The sequence below is a fragment of the Rhipicephalus sanguineus genome, chromosome 8 (genome assembly GCF_013339695.2).
Source record: "Rhipicephalus sanguineus isolate Rsan-2018 chromosome 8, BIME_Rsan_1.4, whole genome shotgun sequence".
Taxonomy (NCBI): domain Eukaryota; kingdom Metazoa; phylum Arthropoda; class Arachnida; order Ixodida; family Ixodidae; genus Rhipicephalus; species Rhipicephalus sanguineus.
Genome location: NC_051183.1, coordinates 70,263,396 through 70,282,612, shown reverse-complemented (window position 1 = coordinate 70,282,612; position 19,217 = coordinate 70,263,396). Strand labels below are relative to the sequence as shown.

The 19,217-nt window shown below is 43.8% G+C and overlaps 1 protein-coding gene across 1 annotated transcript; it reads right to left on the bottom strand.

Annotated features, from left to right (window-relative positions):
• Nucleotides 1–10,032: 10,032 nt before the first annotated feature.
• LOC119403308 (acetylcholinesterase-like) lies at nucleotides 10,033–15,539 on the bottom strand. The gene is made up of 3 exons (XM_037670251.1): nucleotides 15,197–15,539; nucleotides 12,201–12,390; nucleotides 10,033–11,014 (listed from the first exon to the last, which is right to left on the bottom strand). The coding sequence occupies exons 1-3, from the start codon at nucleotides 15,537–15,539 to the stop codon at nucleotides 10,033–10,035; spliced, it is 1,515 nt and encodes a 504-aa protein (XP_037526179.1).
• Between the last annotated feature and the right edge of the window lie 3,678 nt (nucleotides 15,540–19,217).

The following is a 19,217-nucleotide window of genomic DNA, read 5'->3' as shown; positions in this document are numbered from 1 at the left end:
GCTCGAAAGTTGACTGCAGAGCGTAACAGCGTTTTTCTTTTATAAAATAAATGTACTTTTAGCCTGAGCGTACGAGCACGGCCAACCATTGCTTGAGAAGGGATCGCTGGCTGCGCTCGCACGCTTTCACTCGCACGTAGAGCATACGACTCGTATGGCGATATTTTCAATTTGGAATTTATACGTAACATTACGGTGGCACTGATGGCGACGGCAGATACATGCCATGAGTGCGCATATAACTGTTATTCATTAAAACAGAACGCGAGGTCTTCAATTGAAATCGGGTAAAGCGTGCTGTATGTATTTCGAAGTCATCTCTTACTTTAATTGAAGTCACGTGGTTCGTTTTTTCTGATGCTAAAAGCAAGAAACCGTAAGAAACTTGAGAGGTGCGAAGCGTGAAGGGATTTCATTACCCTTAAATATTATTGAAACAATGACCAATGCCGCAATGCAATACATTCATTAAAAGGGTCTAATATGGTTAAGAGACGAAGGCTACTCACTGAAAACCAGTGCCAGGAAGGGCAAAATAAGCTACAGATATAGCCTATGTGGTCTTGCGTGCGCGTTACGGTCTTTGAAGCACGGAAGTAAAATAAAACATTGTTTTGAATGCCTTGCTTGAAAGTGCATTATACACAGAGAAACCATTGGGCGCAATTCTAGTGAAGGTGCAGGAGCCAAAATATTCCTTTTGGTTTCGAGCGTGCGTCATGTGGTTTCATTACGACCTTAGATTTCTAAGGTCGTAATTGCCCCCGCTTGCCCCCGCTTAAGAACCTGGCGAGCCAGCTCCTAAAAATGTTTTCACCGAATACAATTAATCCGGACTGCGGGATTTCAGTCTATTATAGTAACTGCGGGGGTTTGCTCGATTTAGACCACATGCATTGGCGCTGCTCGGCGTTGGCTGGTGATGGCTCTCAAGGTGAACAGTGGTGGCAGCGAATGCTGCACAGTGTCGCGGCCGATGGGCTTGGCCTCTCTGTCCCGACGTGGGAGCGGCCCGCATCAGTCCCGGACTGAATCCTCAGGAAATCAATAAAGTTATTCATACCATACCATACCACCACCACCATGAGTCGGATAGTGCCTTGCTTAAAGAATTCGTCAGCGGCCGCTGACCGCGAGCTGCGAGCGCGTCATCATTCTCTTCTACAGTCGACGCGCTCGTAGCCTCCGAGCGCTCCCACACGATTTAGATAATATTTAACCACATCCATACAAAGATTTTTGAAGTATGCATGATCTTGAAGTATGCGCAGAAGATCAACACAATTGACTCTAGAAGGCAGAATCATAGAACAAATTGTTGAAATTGAGCCCCATTTTAACACTACTCCGGCCCTTTGAAAGCTTGGTAAAAGAATTTTCCTCGGGATTATGAAGACTTGGGTAAGATATGAGTGACTTAGCGTTGCGCTAATTGCAACGGGTGATGTGGGAGGAAATGTTTTCTGCAGACTGAAAAGTTAGACGTATGTGACCCACTGTCCCACAAAGGGACCACCCATTACAAAGGGACCAACCATTACAAAGGGAATACACATAGTGCGTGCATTCTCTTACACACACGTAGTGGGTACACTGTTGTCATAAAAGTGCTGTTGAAGAGGGCGGAAACCTTTACCTTTACTATATGTATGTCGAGTGTGTGCGCGTGAGACCGGGCAACTGAACATAATGACAATCGGAGCAGAGCACGATGAGGATAGAATTGCTCGAGGCCTCAGAATTTCTACTGAGAAACGCACTTTAGTCCCTTTTACCCGCAAGCCCATGATCTGGTATGCCGTTTCCATCGATAACGTGAGGCTTTCGTGTACGAGACGTCACCGATTCTTGGGCGTCATTATCGACAGAGATCTTTCGTGGAGTGCTCACATCTCGCACTTGAAGAAAAGGCTCACCTCTATCGCACACGTAATGAGATTTCTCGCTGGTAAAACGTGGGGCACATCAGTGTCATCTATGCTTCAGCTGTGCAGAACGCTCTTCCTGGGATATTTGCGGTATAGCACGCCCCTGCTTTCCAACGCCGGAAGAACTAACATCCGGATCCTGCAAAGCATTCAAGACCAACTCATCCGCACATGATTGGGGCGACCTCGGTGTGCTAACACGGTAGCAACGATTGCTATTGCTAAAGATCACCCGATCACGACATATATAACTGTCGACACACTCTGGGCACATATCCGTTAGATATCCAGAGTGCCTGACCACGACCTCGCTAGCTTGCCACTAGAAAAACCAACGGCAGCGTTTTGCAAAGTTGTTGCGGCTAACTAGCACTCCATCTCGTGGAGATCCCCGCCCGCAACCATACCACTATCTCCGGAGTGGTGCATGAAAAGGCCCACTGTGCACCTTGAAGTGCCGGGGATATCTAAAAAGGCAAGCCTGTCATCTGCAGCCCTCAAGCAGATCTCACTGGACCTTTTGTATTTGTCGTATGCTAACCGAATTCATGTTTACACGGACGGTTCGGTCTCGGGAAGTTCGACAGGTGCCTTTGTGATACCATCTGGATCACTCACCGTCAAGTTCAAGACATTACACGTTACAACATCTACGGGCTCCGAGCTCGCCACTCTTCGAGCCGCTATGGAGTTTGTAATGCAAGAATCTCCTAGTAGATGGGCCATATTCTGCGACTCCAAGGCAGCCCTTCAATGCGTACGAAGTCTACGACGTGGAAAGTACCACAGGTTGGTGTCTGATATCAATGCAATTTGTCATCGCGCCGCTAATCAAGGACACGACATTGTTTTACAATGGCTGCCGGTTCACTGTGGCATCAGTGGTAACCACCTCGCCGACGACGCTGCCCGATGTGCCCACGACGGAGCGCCCGCACTGTACATACCCTTGTCAAGAGTAGACGCAGCTAGAGAACTCCGTCACATCGCGCATATTCTCCGCTTAACTCCAATCATTGCCCTAAGAACCTTGAATCATTACTCCAGCTACAACTGCCATCTAAGATTACTCGAAGTGACACTACAATGCTGTGCCGGTTGTGGATCGGTGTAGCGTTTGCTAACTCATTCAGCCATCGCATTGGCATGGCAGATTCATCCATGTGCGAAAGCTACAATTGTATAGAGACTATTGAACATCTCTTGTGCCCCTGTGCCGAATTTGATGAAGATCGCCGGACTCTCCAGTTTGCCTTGAATAGACTGGATAACTGGTCCTTTAATGAAGCAAAAGATCTTAGGAGCCTGGTCGCGCAGCACATCAGCCCAGGAAGCCACACGAGCCCTGCTGCGATACTTGAAAACAACTTCATTGAGCGACCGCCTGTGAAACTCAGCACTGTGTGTGCGATGTGACATGTGTCTATCCTTCTCTCTCTCTCTTTTAATCCCTTTTTCTCCTTCCCCATGTGTAGGGTAGCAAACTGGACGCATAGTCTAGTTAACCTCCCTGCCTTTCCTACATTCCTTCTCTCTCTCTTTGCTTTCGTTCTTTCCTAGTGCGTGTCCATTTTGCGCGCTTTTACGCACGCGCCACAGTTACATTACCATTCCAGAATTCTATCACCGGAACTGATACCGCTTGACACATGAGTTTTTGCATTCTCTTGCTGCCCCAACACTAAGACAAGGCTTAAATATGGGTAAGTTCTATGCCGCACCACATTATTCAAGTTAAATAGAGTTGAATTTCCCTGTGTCGAAACTCAACGGGAAAAACTCAACGTGAAAAACTCCCCAGCCCAGAAAGCCCACGGGTCTGGCGCAGCAGCGGTGCGGCTGTTCACCGCAAAATGCCCACGCCGGAGCCTGTGCTTTGGACACTGCCAGTATTCTATAGGCCACTCTACTCGGGGTAGTCACTGCGGCGCTTCTTCTTGCAGGAATGCGAAATAGTTTTTCGCGCCTGTTAATGGTTTTAAGAAAGAAACTAATAAGCTCCACATATCGCGAGTAAACAATAAGCTGTCTTCTTGGGTATTTCATAATACTTGCTTATTTTCCTCACCCGATGCTGCTTCTACGCGCCTTGATTCAATTTTTGTCACTTCCTTGGTACGTGTAGTTCCGGCCTGATGTATCAGACAGGCCACGTTTCTTGCGCGGTGGGCGCCGTCAGTTTCGATATCGCTTTTGAAATTCCATGGTGAGTGTCTAAAATTACGTGCTATTTTCAGGATTTCTTTTAACTGGGTATATCAAAAATTGGCCCGCACTATGACTTTAATATAAATGACTGCCCTCAAGCCAATCATTAAAAAATAATTAACCAGTTTTTCTTAATTATTCGCCTAAATATCATTTTACCTGCAGAAAATGTTTCCGCCTCGACGCAGATTGCATGCTTGAAAACAACAGGAGCCTGGTTGTCACAGAATATTTATAAAGATCGGTAGTCACTAAAAAAACACGCTGTATATTTTTCGGGGCTTTGTATCCAGAAAAAGCTAAACGAAATACAGTTTATTTATTATCCTAAGCAGAAATTGCTGTTCTATTTAAACTTCACTGGTAGAGTGGTATACGGATTAATCAAACACAGCACAGGTCATCCTAAAGTGACGAGAACATTAGGTGAGCACGTGCTAATTCATAACCGAAATAGGGGCGAGATTGAATATATCCAATTTTGGGCACCGGACAACAAGTCAACAAGCGTGTGTTCTCTCTCGGGCGTCGTCCTGCTGTGAGCTGCCCAAGAATGGAAATGCTTGTCCATGTCTAGGAGAAACGCGTACTGCAGTGACAACAAAATCACAGCACAAAGCGGCCACAATTATATATATTGGCTTTCTTTGTCTTTGTCATTCGCGCTTACTTCGTCATCGGAAAATTAGAGGTAATATCATCTCCATCTCTTTTCCTTGTATTCTCAGTGGCTGAAACATCGATCAACAGTAGCTAGGGTTTTGTAGGCGATATATGAGGGCTGAGGGCGGATATTCATCGCTTTCTTCTGCTTCAATCTTGTTTTGCTATTGGCTGTGCATTCTTGGGGCTGTATTCTCAAACGATCGCAAAAAGGCGACAATCGCAAAAGTACCGCCTTTGGTGCGCGCTGATTGGCTTTTGAGCAAAACCGGAAAAGTGGGGGCGCCACCTAGTATTTCCGTTGACGTGACGTTGCTCTACGGCGCTCCTGACATGCCTGGAATAAACGAACGCACCTTATCACCGTCGGTTAGTGGTGAAGTCTAGCATTTCATAGACATAGACGGTAGCTTCTAGTGCTCAATCCTCGGTGGATGTGCGCAGCATTTTTAGGCTGAAGCTTTCAGCGAACATTACCTTGGGGTGTTTTCAGTACTCGTTCTTTGCCAGCACGTGTTTTTTCGTGGTTTGAACATTGAATGTTCATGTTCCAGGAACATGAACCGTGCGTTGCTCGCGTGGTCTATCGCGCGCCGGCAACATGTTGAAATGCTGAGACGATGTCGCTGCGGCGGCACACTGCAGCTGAACTGTCAGAGTACATCATGTTAAACTCTCAACGAAAATACATTTCGAACAAAGTTTCATTCTTTAAATATTATAGTGTGCGTTAAACAATTGCACGAAAAATGCCAGGCCTGAGCGGAAAGCGCAGCACAGTCACAGCGAAAGCTGGAAGAGCAGCATTTCTAGAGCCCGTTGTAAACTCTCTTGGGGCTACTAATACAAGTACACTAGCAAGGTACCCACTACGCCATAAATCACAATATTTGTGAAATTGGGAAGCACCTACAACGCCATTATTCGTCATTGTGCGCAGAAGCGAGGTTCGAGCTACACATATGCAAGGCATTATGTGCACTTTGTTTACGTGACGACTGATGACGATGAAGAATTGTGGCTCAGCCCTTTGTAATGGGTTGGAAGCTTTAAACGGCTCACCAGTTACGTAATTCGCATTGTGTAACGCCCGGTCGCTATTTAACTCTCCCACCATGCAATATGACATATATTGACGTGAGAAAGAGAGACGGATAGAAGAGGGAAGAACTTTATTGAGACCCTGAGGAAATGGATGATCGGCTTATGGGCGTCTTTGGCAACCAATGCAAGTGCATTTGCGAGGAACCCACTACGCTATAAATCATAATTTCTTTGAAGTAGAGAAGCAGCCACTAAGCAATTTTTCGTCATTCTGCGGAGAACCGTGGTACCTGCTCAACACCCGTAAGGCATTATGTGCACTATGTTGATGTTGTGGCTGATGAGGATGAAGAATTATGGCAGAGCCCTTTGTAATGGGTTGGAAGCATCCAACAGCCCACTCGTTGCGCAATTCGCATTGTGTGACGCCTGGTTACAGAATTCGCGTTGTGTGGTGCGTGGTTGTTATTTCACTATTCTACCACACTGAATTACATATGTTAATGTGGTTCCTTCTGGATATGAAGCCTGTATAGCGTCGTTTTGCAAGGCAGTTCCAAGCACCGGCATGGCTCTGAGGTACAACACTGGGCTCCCACGTAGAGGGCCCATGTTCGAACCCCGTTCCATCCTGGAAATTGTTTCTTATATCGTTTTTTTCTTATTTCGAGCGATAGTGGTTACGGACACCGGCGGCGGCGGCGGCGGCGGACAACTACGCCACCAAAAACGGCCGTCGAAATGATCTCATAACAGCTTTCGCTGTAAAAACCTTTGAAAAAACTTCGAAACACGTCCTCTATTTCAAGTACAAGCCTGGCCACTGCGTAGAAGCAGCATACGCTCGAAAACTCCGCCCTCGGGTCGCTCTGCGATCATACGGTACGTTCTCTCCTGTGTTGTGAGACATTCGTAACAACGGCCAGTGCAACGATGACGTCACAGGCACGTGTTTCTTCAGTTATTGAACGCATCAGATTCTACGTCACCAAACGCGATACTATCGCCTTTCGCGATCGTTTGAGAATACGGGCCCTGTACAATTTGCTCAAATTCATCTTACCTTAAAGTAAACAATACAGTTACAAAGAGGTGGCAGACAAAATTTAATAATTGTGATATGTAGCAAAACATGACATTCAATTTCGCAAAATATAATGAGTGTTTTTATTTAAGCTCTGACACATTCCTGAACCACCTCAGTGCGTAATCATGCCAGGATCACCACGCCCTGCCATAACCGCTTTTATGTTCAAGAGTATCCACTGGCTCGCAATTAAACTCCTGCGTAATTAAGGCACTTCTTGCTCCGATCTGGGCGGGACCGTGCCACTCAGTGATAGCTATAATTTTTAAGTTGAGACGTTTAAATTGTCTCAAAACAAATAACGCAGAATAGTACAAATTTTTTAGAATACCTTTGCACCGTTCCTCACGATTTTAACCTACATGCTTGAAGGAATGATTTACATGTAGCACATTTACCGTAGTCGCCTTGATGTAAGGTAACTTGCATTTCTTGTGTCATTCCGTAGCTGTAAGTTTCGTCTGACACCTAAGTAGTTTGAGGTATTTGTCCCACGCCAACAGTACATACTACATACAAAAACACGCAATATCAAACAGTGTAGTGTGTGGCATTTTTTCTTACTAATACAACTGGAACTCTTTCAATAGACTGCAGCGTCCATCTTTGGTGTATCTTGAGATTGATGGTCCATCTGTCGATAGCTTTACATAGTCTTGAGAACGAGAGGTAAACCGTGGCCATATTTTTCCTCCTGGTCCGGTAGATATTCTGCAAAATACAAATATTTTGTAATCACGAATGGAAACTAGACATATTTTATCATGAGCAAACGCTCACAAACAGAAGTGGTTGCTGTTCCCTATGAATATTCAAAAGGTTCCAGTCGTAGGTGACTAAATTAAATGTACTTAGATTTATTTGCTTCTAAACCATTACTGCATAACATTTATGGGATTATGAAATTATTATTCCTCTCTGGATACCTCAGGCATATCTTGAATGTGGGATATATGAACTTTTGCTAGTGATTTTTACTGTGGGATCAATGCACTCGAGGCATGCCAAGATACATTCGAACGGGTTATGACATTGTAATACACAGAGTGAATGTCTGGTTGAAATAATTCAGGAATTCAATACTACAAGAGCAGTTACCCTAAAGTCCACGTTTTTTGGCCAGAGAGCGCTCCATTTTTCCGCGAGTGCTGCCAGAAATCTGATTATCTATAAAATTTGTTAGCATATGTTGAGAGTACGGCATTTTCTGCGTTCAACCATGCTGATTGATGAAACAAAAAAAGATAGCTTGAGGCCATCTTTAGGCCTACAGTTCGGGAGTTGTAGTGCGTGAGGTTTTTACGCCGGCAACCGGCTGCATGCCAGTGTGATTATTTAACTATATATCTATAGCAGCGTTAAAATTCTGCCCAAACGAGGCCATCAGAAAATGAGTTTTGATTCTTTTGATTAAGTTACATCTTGATATAAGTGACCTGTTCATTAACGACTATGGCGTTTCGCTGCAGGTGCAAGCTGTCGAGTTATAATTTTTCATACAATAGGAAATTATAAATTTCATACAATAGGCACAATAGGAAACTGCAGGTGGTTTCGGCGTATCCGGCCGTCGACACAACTGTGTTTCCCATAGTTAGCACGTGCTTCAGTTTCCTGAGCATTGATGATTTTGAGGGTCTCTATTTTTCTGAACTAGCAGCACCAGCCAAACCTATAAGAGTGCTAGGCTGTGAGCAATATGGGTCAATTAAATGCAATACATATTAAAGAAAAAGATTAATTAAAAAGTGTTAGACAGGTTTAATGCTGCATTTTGGCTTGGGATTATTGTATAATGTTTCGCACCTCATGAGCCATATCAATTGCTCACCACATTATCTTGTCATACATTTCATGAATTTAGTATTATATCATTATCACGTTAAGAAAGAAACATTTCAATAGGAGGGCTGGCAGAAGTTGAGATTGCGGTACTCTTCTAAGCCCGACTGGTACATTTGCTGACATCAACTTGCTGGTACTTTTTATGAAATCACACTAGGTATTCCAAAGTTCACGCGCGTGAACATACTCACGGTGTCAGATGGGCATTAGGCGCTGCTGCAGTGTTACTATGACGGGTAAAAGAACAATTGTTTTTTGCTTAACTTCATGTTGCTACACCTGGCAGAGCAAAGGTACCTTATTTACTCGACTGCAACGCGACCATGATTGTAACGCGGGAAAGAGGTTAGTTTTTATTGCGTCCAGGAAGAAAAAATAGCTATTCCGGTATGAGATTGTCATGCGAGGAAAAAAATCCGGAAAAAGAACTCACATTACATTCGAGTAAACACGGCATATACATATAGGAAAAAAAAATAAACGACTAAGAATAAAACGTCTTGCATTCTTTCTATAGTTACAGCAGCTAGCACAGATACAATACTGATGGAACGCAACATGTATTAAAGGTCAACCACATATTGTAACAGCTTTATCGACACTAGAAATTATTTTTGACATATACAACTATGAGCACTCACTGTGCTGAGCCTGAGAATTACGGCCTGCAATTTCATATAATGCACTACACTGTTTAATGTGATATTATTTTGAACATTCACATGAACTGCATCTTTCAGACGCCCTTATTCAACAAAATTATTTCCAAATAGGCCGCGACATTGAGCCATCCCGTGCAGTAAAGCTTGTGTGCATACTATACAACTTTGGAAAGCATGGCCTTTTACCTATGTCATAACCATATCGAGCAGGGGACACCTGATGACTTCTGAGCTTGCTGTAATCAATATTTTTGTTTATTCACACAGCAGCTGTCATCACTACGCTTGAAAGCTCCGCCGATTATGTTTGTCTTTAGAAATGAGTACTTCATCGGGTATGTTCATGTGAATCACTTTTTTTATTGTTTTACTGTTCAATATAATCACAATGATCAATTGTTAATATTTTCACATCTGCATTTCGATAGCCATACTGCGGTGAAAGTCATGCGAATTTATCGTATGATATCCACGACGGTGTCTGTATTCGGCGTCTACCACATGCCCGGCTTCAACATACATGAAAATTATGGTGCAAAAGACTGAAATAATAGGAATGGATTAAAAGTTGACTTGACAGCTCTTTTTGTGCTCCTTACCTTCCTTTTGCAAAGTCGGTCCATATTTTGATCAGGCTCTTGCTGAAGGAGATATCGCCAGTGCAACCATTAGCATCCAGCGGCCTGCCAAAAACGAGGGCTATGTCATCACCGTGCGTCGTTCCAAACCACGGCTGGATTTTGCTACACCTAGAAGGGTGATCTATCACGTAGAAATAGACGCCCTTGTCGGCGTTACCCGCAGCTGCGCTGTCGGCCAGCTTCAACGCAGTGTCCAAGGAAGGGCAGTCGATATTCGAGTCACCCACTGCGTCGGTCAGTGCGTGGCGCAACTTTGCGTAATCAAATGGCATAATGTTTTTCATATATGTTTCAATCAGGGTAAAAATCTGTGGAAGTTTCAGGGTACTGTACAGGACACCCAGGTAGTGAATCATTTCGGGCTTTGTTATGGGCCTCGGCGGTAGAAACTGGGAGAATGTATCTCTGAAACTGATGTAAGTAATTCGTGTTCCTTCGTTAGCAACGTGTCCGATGATAACGTCCTTGTCACCAGAATACCTCGCTTCAAGTGGATTGACGGGCAAGAGAGTGTCACCGTAAATTGGTTTGAATGTGCCTTTTCCAGCGTTGACGAATGTTGCTTCAGTGACTGAAATAAGAGTTGCGTTCAGCTGTCGCATACAGGACACGAAACTGTCGTTGTTACATCCAAACGTTCCAGCGAAATCCCGAGAAGAATTGAATACAACGGACTGGCTCTTGACTTCGCTGTCGTTGATGTCCCCACTTTGAATGATGGCCCTCCTAAAGAGATCTTTGCTATCTGGCGAAGTCATGTGAAACGCAATGGATGTACCGCCCGCACTCCAGCCGAACAACGTGACCTCATGCGGGTCCCCACCGAAATACTGGATGTTTTTCTGTATCCATTTGAGTGCGAGCACTTGGTCGTGAAGGCCCTGGTTTCCGGGAGCGTCATCGGTGCCGTCGTAGAGAAATCCGAAAGACTGCAACCTGGAAAATAAAGTTGCGCTTATAAAGGAACGAAATCACTTTCCATTCAGTCATGGAGCATATCCGTGAAATGTTTGCTCAATAGGTCTAGTGGGTAAATAAATAGAAATATTGTGCAGTAAAGTATTAGTTTGCACGAATCACTGATGTTGAAGTTCGTTAATAATATTTTAACTAGACTGCCTAATTCGAAAAAGTGTACTTACACAGACCTGATATGTAACATGGGAAGTTCTCGATCTATAGAAGATATACAGGCTGCCGCTTAATAATATTATTTTTATTTCTTTATTTATTTATTTATTTGGATACACATAAATCCCAAAGACACCGAGAAAATAAGGAGTGAACAGGCTCACAGCTACCACCTACAGGGGCATAACGCCTGCTCCTTCAGGAAGAGGGTAACGTAGAGGAAAGGAAGATGGAGCAACGAAAGAGGAAATAAAGGAAGAAAGAACCACTTAGTGGCGTAAGCGGCAAGAAATCATCGCATATGCCTTGCGACTGAGACAATCGGAAAGAGGGTTGGCTGGTTTATAAGATTTAACGTCGCGAAGCGACTAGTCATTCAGGAGGAAGTGTAATTTAAAAGTAAAAAAGAAAGTTGGTATACAAGAGTAGTTTATTATTACCGACGGAAGGTTAGTCGCGTCCAGAACACTTCAGCATTAGCTATGTATACTTGGCGCGTCTATTCCCACATGTTTTGTGCGGTACCCGAATAATCGCCCGACTTTTTTAAAAGTAATGGAACATGACAGCTGAGAGCTCGGGAACGTATCTATCTATCTATCTATCTATCTATCTATCTATCTATCTATCTATCTATCTATCTATCTATCTATCTATCTATCTATCTATCTATCTATCTATCTATCTATCTATCTATCTATCTATCTATCTATCTATCTATCTATCTATTTAATGTTCGTCTGTGGTATTAACAAAGGAAAATGAGGGCAGATGTTTAATTGCTGTGTGGAATACTGGTGCGGGATCTATTTCGTTCCTCGCTTGCAATTTGCATGGATGTGTGGTTTCACTGAATTGTGAAGAGCTAGGAGTACAATGAACTGGGCCGGTTTCTACTGGTTCATTATGTTACAGAGCGACAAGAACGGGGAAAAAGCTAACGCACACACACGACGAGACACAACGCTGTACCGCTAGTGATGTATGTTACCTGTACGCAATAGTGACGACCACGACGTTACCACGACTCGCCAGGTGGCTGCCATCATCAACATGCATTGCAGCCGAGCCGTACTGAAGCACTCCTCCGTGAAGCCAGGCCATTACAGGGAGCCGAGCAGACTTTTCCAATGCAGGCGTCCAAATATTGAGATACAAACAGTCCTCACTTTTTGGGCGATCTGAAAATTTCGGGAAGAAGGGACGCAGCATCAGGGTCTCCAGCATGGAATGTTTGTAACGCGTTGCTACATTTAAGATGATGTATTTTTTTAGAGTGTGTTTAAGGAGAGGTTAGTGCCTATACATGGCTCCGGCTACTACTCTTCCATTACTTATTAATTGTCGTCACGAACTTATAAATAAAAGTAGACTCACTCACGGCAATGTCCTTTTAAAAGGAATGTTCACACGTCATGCATATTGTCCACGTGATGACAACAATGTTCACACGCAGAACACACAAGAAACGTTCGCACATTGCCATGTTTACATTCACAGCACACAAACTCTATCGAGAAAGTAATATCTGAGCCGTAATGTAAGACGCCAATAATCTGGATAACGAGGAAAATAGGTGAGCTAATTAAAATAACGGAGCTAACTGTATTTTTCAATGACGAGCGCGTTAAAGAATGACTGCTGATGAAACGGTATAGGCTTGAGACTAATAATATAAAAATTGTTGGGGTTTTACGTCCGAAATACACGATATCATTATGAAGGAGGCCGTAGTGGAGGGCTGCGGAAATTTCGACCATCTGGTGTTCTTCGACGTGCACCTAAATCTAAGCACATGGGCTTCTAGCATTTCGCCTACATAAAAATGCGGTCAGCAGCTTCCGGTCACCAGTCGAACGCCATAACGACTAGACCACCGTGGCGAATAGATATGAGACTCTATGTCCCTTGGACATACCGTACGGTTGTGTTTTGGGCAAGCAGTAAATATTCTTTTATATTCGGAAGTTTCACCAATATCCGTAGGATAATGATGAAGCATTTTGCTAATGATTTCACTTCCTACAGCAGTCACACCTAACAGTAGGCTGATCACTAAATTTTGCCATGATTTGCATGCTCGAATACGTAGGCACTCATTTGCCCTGGTAACACTGAGTAGCTGTAAGTTCATATATAAAAGAAATTTTCACGGTCCGTAAAAGATGAAAAGCAGCCAGTTGCCATTTCTTACCCCTTAGACAAAACATCTATCTATAGGCATAATATAACTTGTGGTTTTAATTGTGTCGTGCTACTATCACAGCAGGAGTTGAAGTTCTAGCAAAATGTGTCTTCCCTTCCTAATTCGTGAAGTCAAAAAATAGCAATGTTTACTTTCGAACGTCTTGTCTATAGACCAATGAAATGTACTGTAAAAGCGTTTATTTGACTCGGCGATCGGCACTAGGCGACAATAGGTAATGGTGACAGTCAGGGCTACAGCACGGACTCCCAGCTCGAGCGGCGTTCTCTCAGAAAGGAGCCGAAGAGGAGGACCCACTAGACGGCGCTGGAGAGGGCTACTCATTACACAGCTCCAACGCTTCACTACACTACAAATATGCTACATGGTAATGTGGTATATTAACAAGAATAAATTATGACACTAAAGCTTCTCACCGTTGAAACGAAAACGACTCTCTATTGGCTCAAACTAAGTACTCATACGTAATCGCCTAGGCCACCAGTAAAACGTAAACCGAATAGAATAAGATCATTCAGAAATGCTGAGATTATTGCTTTAACGTATCATTGACGATATACCACAAACGATCCTACTGAACATATTATTTGTCACATATCGCGGCCTGTCATTTCGCCGTTGTCGTCATGTGCAAAATTGATGTAATTGATAATATGCTTCAATTGGTCATAGCACACTCTGATAGCGACGTTTCTGTCGCTCACGCGAGCACAATTCCCTTTTCAGAATGACAAATAAATAAACGGGGCCAATAGAGGACTACCGCACGCATATATGTTTGCAGGCGAATAGAAACTATAAAGAACAGCCCCATAAGGCCGTCACCGTGCTGTTCCCGTGCTGTCATTTTCATGCGAACTACTTTTTTGTAGCCAAGGAATTATGTAGGTGTGTGGTCCTTGTAGCCAAGGGCCACACACCTACATGTGCTGATTTTTCCCTCTGACCGGGTTTTGACACGTAACAAAGAAAAAAGAACTAAACCGCACAGAATAACAAAAATGTAAACCAAGCCACAGCAGTCTTCAAAATGTCCTTCGCATAATATATATATATATATATATATATATATATATATATAGATATATATATATATATATATATATATATATATATATATATATATGTATATATATATATATATATATATATATATATATATATATATATATATATATATATATACATATATATATATATATATATATATATATATTATATATATATATATATATATATATATATATATATATATATATATATATATATATATATATATATATATATGCACAAAGTAACGTTCCTCTGATTCGGCGAATAGTAAGTAATATGAAGTTCAGGCGCACGTATAAAAACTACAAAATTAGATTTATTCTCGAACTTTCGACCGGGGACCGGGGGGGGGGGGGGCACTGTTGCAAAAAAACCCGTTCCCCAGTCCAAACGCCGTGAAGAAATTATTTTTGTTTGTTTTTGAACACGCGCCTGCACTTCATATTACTTATTTATACATATATATACATATAAATATCTGTGCGTGTGCGTGCGCGCGTGCGTTCGTGTGTGTGTTACTGAAGAGAAAAAAAATTCGCGGGGGGCGCTTCTCCATAGCAAGTATAACGAAAAATTGCGCGCTGTAAATATTTCACTTACACGTAGAATACACAACACCTTCGGCAAAAAGCACTACGCGTACGCAAAAACATTCACCGTTTCGTAAAAAAAAAAAGCTTCGGTAAGGTTGATTAGCAGTGCAGATATCTCAATGTTGTCACACTCACCGTAGGGAACCCAGGGTAACCCCCTTGCTTCGAACACGTTAACTTGCGTGCATGATGGTGGCAGTGCTGTGGCGTCGAGAGTATTTCCTTGCCACGAGCGAGCTGGTTGAGGCTTCCGATATCTCAGGTTACCAATCGGCGCTTCAGCGAAAGGTATTCCAGTGAACACGTAGAGCTCTCCTTCGTCAACGCTTTTTCTGAGACCGCGTATATTTCCGAGCGAAGTGTTAACAACCACCGTAGCTCTCGGCGGGCACTCCGCCAGCACATGCTGGTGCACGCCTGACCACAACACGACGAAGATAACCGAAAGCGCGGGTATGCTCCCTCGGATTGGTGACATCATATCCTTCAGTAGAACGATCCAACTGTTCTGTTGAGGTGAGGCGAAGTGCCCGAGTGACGTCGCAACAGATGCGGGAAGCGCACTAGCGCTCCACTTGTAAAAATGTGCAGGCTGTGTGATGAACGCGTATTTTTATTTTATTCAGTCGCGTGTGTTCGTAACGTCCTTAGCATACCTCCACGAGAGCCCTTCATCGTTATTTCTGATCTTTATCATATATGTTTACCGTAGTTCGTGCTCAGAATTCCCGTCTTATCGGTTCTTTTAATGAACTGCGTAAAATGTCAGACTGATCTTTTCGGGATCTACACAGTATATTTCTTTGTTTCTGTAAGTTGTGACTGCTTCTCCTATCAGAGAATTTGATGTCTGCTCGGTGCTGTTGTATTACTTCCGCTTCTGCATTCGTGACCGACAATATTAGGTTAAACAATTCTACGCTCATTTTATTCTTGTTATGGCAAATGTATAATTTTACATTAGGTCATGTTTTTAGGCAGTTCGCTACCAAAAGAAAGCTCGTAACTACAAGGACAGGTATCTTGTTATCATTGTTGTATAGAATATAACCTAGATGGTGTTTCGTGACAATGAGGACTCCTATGTTCCATGTGGACTCTAGAGTGCCAATGAACGACGCACAGCTGCCTAGTCCAAATATTAGAAATATTTTGTGAAAGCTAAATATGAAGCAAACAGTATCGCTCTTTCAGTTGTAAATTCAGGTCAGAGCAGTGCGGTGCGCACACCTACAACATTCCGCCGCAACTCGTTGAAAGAAAAGCGCTTTGCGCAGCTGCTGTCCCGGAATGCACTAATCGCGGACTGGAACGCATATACGTCACTCGTATCCTGTGTGAGAGTTCAACGTAATGCGTACGAGTACGAGAGGTTTTTGACAGCCTGATTTTTTACGTAGGGTTCGAGGAAACATAATCTTTATTGTATCGTGGAGAGGATGGAAACAAACCACAGTCCATTTAGATAACGCTAACCTCTCATGAGACACTCAATAAATTATTCTGACTGTCTGATTTGATTCTACTAGCTGTCACTTGCTATTAGTTGATATTCATCACGGCTAGTTTTGCATGCTAGCATTTGGTCTTTGAGGTGTTATCTCATGATTGATTTTTTTTTATTTCATAATAAATTATTTTAATGTACATTAGCATTTCATTCACTGTTATTTCACATTTATTTCAATTGCATGTCTTACTACTTTAAATAACTAAGTTTAACTAGTTATTGCTGCTTTAAATATCAACACACGGCGCTACAAGGTAGTGGTAACTGTCTATTTTTGCACCTTAGGTTCGTTTTATGATTTACTGATGATCACCGACATTCTACGTGACCGTACTGGCCCGAATTTCTGTCTTGTGGATGCGTATACCGTCACGTGTAGTTTTCTTAAGACGCGGTTGGACAGGAACGCTTAATTTGGAGATTCGCCTATGTTTTCAGGGGCAACACGAGAAAAAATAACAGTATCACCGCAAGGGCGATGCAATGAATGGGACAGCAACAAATTGAAACGTCACGCAGAGAACGGCAAGTAACTCGAAATTTGCAGTGCACCGGTCAAGCACGAAGGTCACGTAAACAACAGACACAGGACGAATGCGAACTAACAATTGTCACAGCTCGACACTAGCAGCGCGCTGCTGAGGCCAAGGAAGGACGCACGAAACGATCACACAGGTATGCACAGGACTAGGGTGAACAAAAAAACCACAGCATATCGACGGAGTGAATGATGATGAGTGGGTGAAGCTGCGGAGGTTCATCGGTAAACCGTGAATCTTCCGTGAATTCTGCCCAGTACATCATCACCGACGTGAGATCGGGCGCTTTTATACTAAAGGTTCGATGAGAGTTATGACGATTTGCAGCTCACTTTAATTTTACATGTACGCTGTGAATTTTCATTGTTTAATCACGCACAGGAGAAATCGCACACACGCACTACCTTGGAGGTCAAAATCCAGTGCCTATATATACGGGGTGGTCAGTTGTGCAGCGCGAGCGGTCGGTTTTTTCAATCAAGACGCTGCCGCGACGTTGCCTCGCGACGCTGCCTGCGTCGGCGCCGCTGCGCCGCGAGGCAAGATAGGGGGGGGGGGGGGGCGTAAGAGAGGAGAAAGAGGGGGAGGGTAGGACAGGAGAGGGCGATACATATCACGTACTGTACGGGAGATCCGTTTACGCCGGACAACGGAGACGTGACAAGGTTAGACTAAGAGGAGCTACGCCTCTAAAAAGGGTCACAGTTGTTTCTTGTTTGCGTTTGAGCAGCACGCTGCATACGTCAACTATGCACAAAGAACTACCCCTACTTTGGTTCCTCTAGCTTGGGTTCTTGACTGCTTTCGCAAACGCGGCCGCTGCTGCGAGCGAAGTGAACGCCCTGTAACTTCAACGCAAATATTTTGGGGAAAGAACAAGATTATACGTAAAAGCCACCCCCTCACGAGATAAGCGCATACGCACGGGCGACCATGCCCTGTAGGGCAAAGTACCGGTGGTACAGGTAGGAGGCGCGCGCCCATCGCAACTTCGATGGAAACCGAATGGCGCGACGACATTTAAAGCGCGCTCTTCACACCATCTCGCTGGTGACAAAGAAAGAGAACACGCTGGAGCGCCTCCAAGAGCTGCGTTTTGCCAGCGGTAAACGGAATATATAAATAATCCGTCGTTAAATTGCTGAAGGACGTGTGCTCTGTGGCCGAGCCTTCTAACGCCGCGCGCTGCGGAGCGAGGGGTCGTCGGTTTGGATCGCCGGCCGCACGCTTCGGAAAATATTTATTTTAATTAATATACACCCAGGGGCCATCACAGCGATGGCGTCTCGACGGCAAAGTCCAGCCGAGAGTGTCTATATCAATGCTACCGCAATATTACGTACATTCCACGGCATGCTGGCTACACTAAAAATAATCTGCATTTACTGATTGACCATGATTGTTTGGTACGATTGTGCAGAGATGAGCTAGCTGGCAGCGGCACACGCTGGGTCACTTTCGACAAGGATTTGCAGAGGACTATGAAAAATATTGTAAAACCAAAAATAGGCGTAGACTTGGATGGTTAAGTTCGGAAGTACCTTCGCCAACCGAAGAAAAAAAGAAGCTCACTGGGTCCCTTATGCAGTCACCTCAGTGGACTCGAAGGCGAAAGCCATCTTATTTTTCTTCTCAGCCGAATTATTCTTCCTGCCCTGGCACCCGCCGAAAGCTTTCTGCACCTAACGTAGTTTTCCACTGCCTCCAGGATCGGAGGTACCTCACCTGATTTAGCACCGTTTCCGCGATCGGTCCACCTTAGACCAAGCTAGGATGTCGTGTGAGGATGACATCATGTGACGTTACGTCACAATAACGTAACGTGACAAATGTCGATATGTGACGTCTTGATGACTTTGTCACGTGATGATGATTTTTTTCATTGCTCGTGTCGTCTCCGGCGTCTCGGGACGCTGGCGGTCAATTTCGTGTTTGATGAGGCATCTAAAGCTTACGCCTTGAAAAACTCATAGGGCTCCTTATGCAATCGCCTCAGACGATAAGGTGAAAGCTATATTTATTCTCCTCAGTCCATATATATTTCTTCTTCTCATTCCATGTACTGATCCCCCTGCCCCGCTCCGAAAGCTTTCCGTAACTAATAAAT

What these genes read in the sequence shown, in the direction of transcription:
- LOC119403308 (XM_037670251.1), bottom strand. Translation starts at nt 15,539, where the DNA reads ATGTCACCAATCCGAGGGAGCATACCCGCGCTTTCGGTTATCTTCGTC. An exon ending in GTTACCCTGGGTTCCCTACG is followed by an intron (nt 12,391 to 15,196) that starts GTGAGTGTGACA and finishes CGAAATTTTCAG; the next exon opens with ATCGCCCAAAAAGTGAGGAC. An exon ending in GTCGTCACTATTGCGTACAG is followed by an intron (nt 11,015 to 12,200) that starts GTAACATACATC and finishes TTTATTTTCCAG; the next exon opens with GTTGCAGTCTTTCGGATTTC.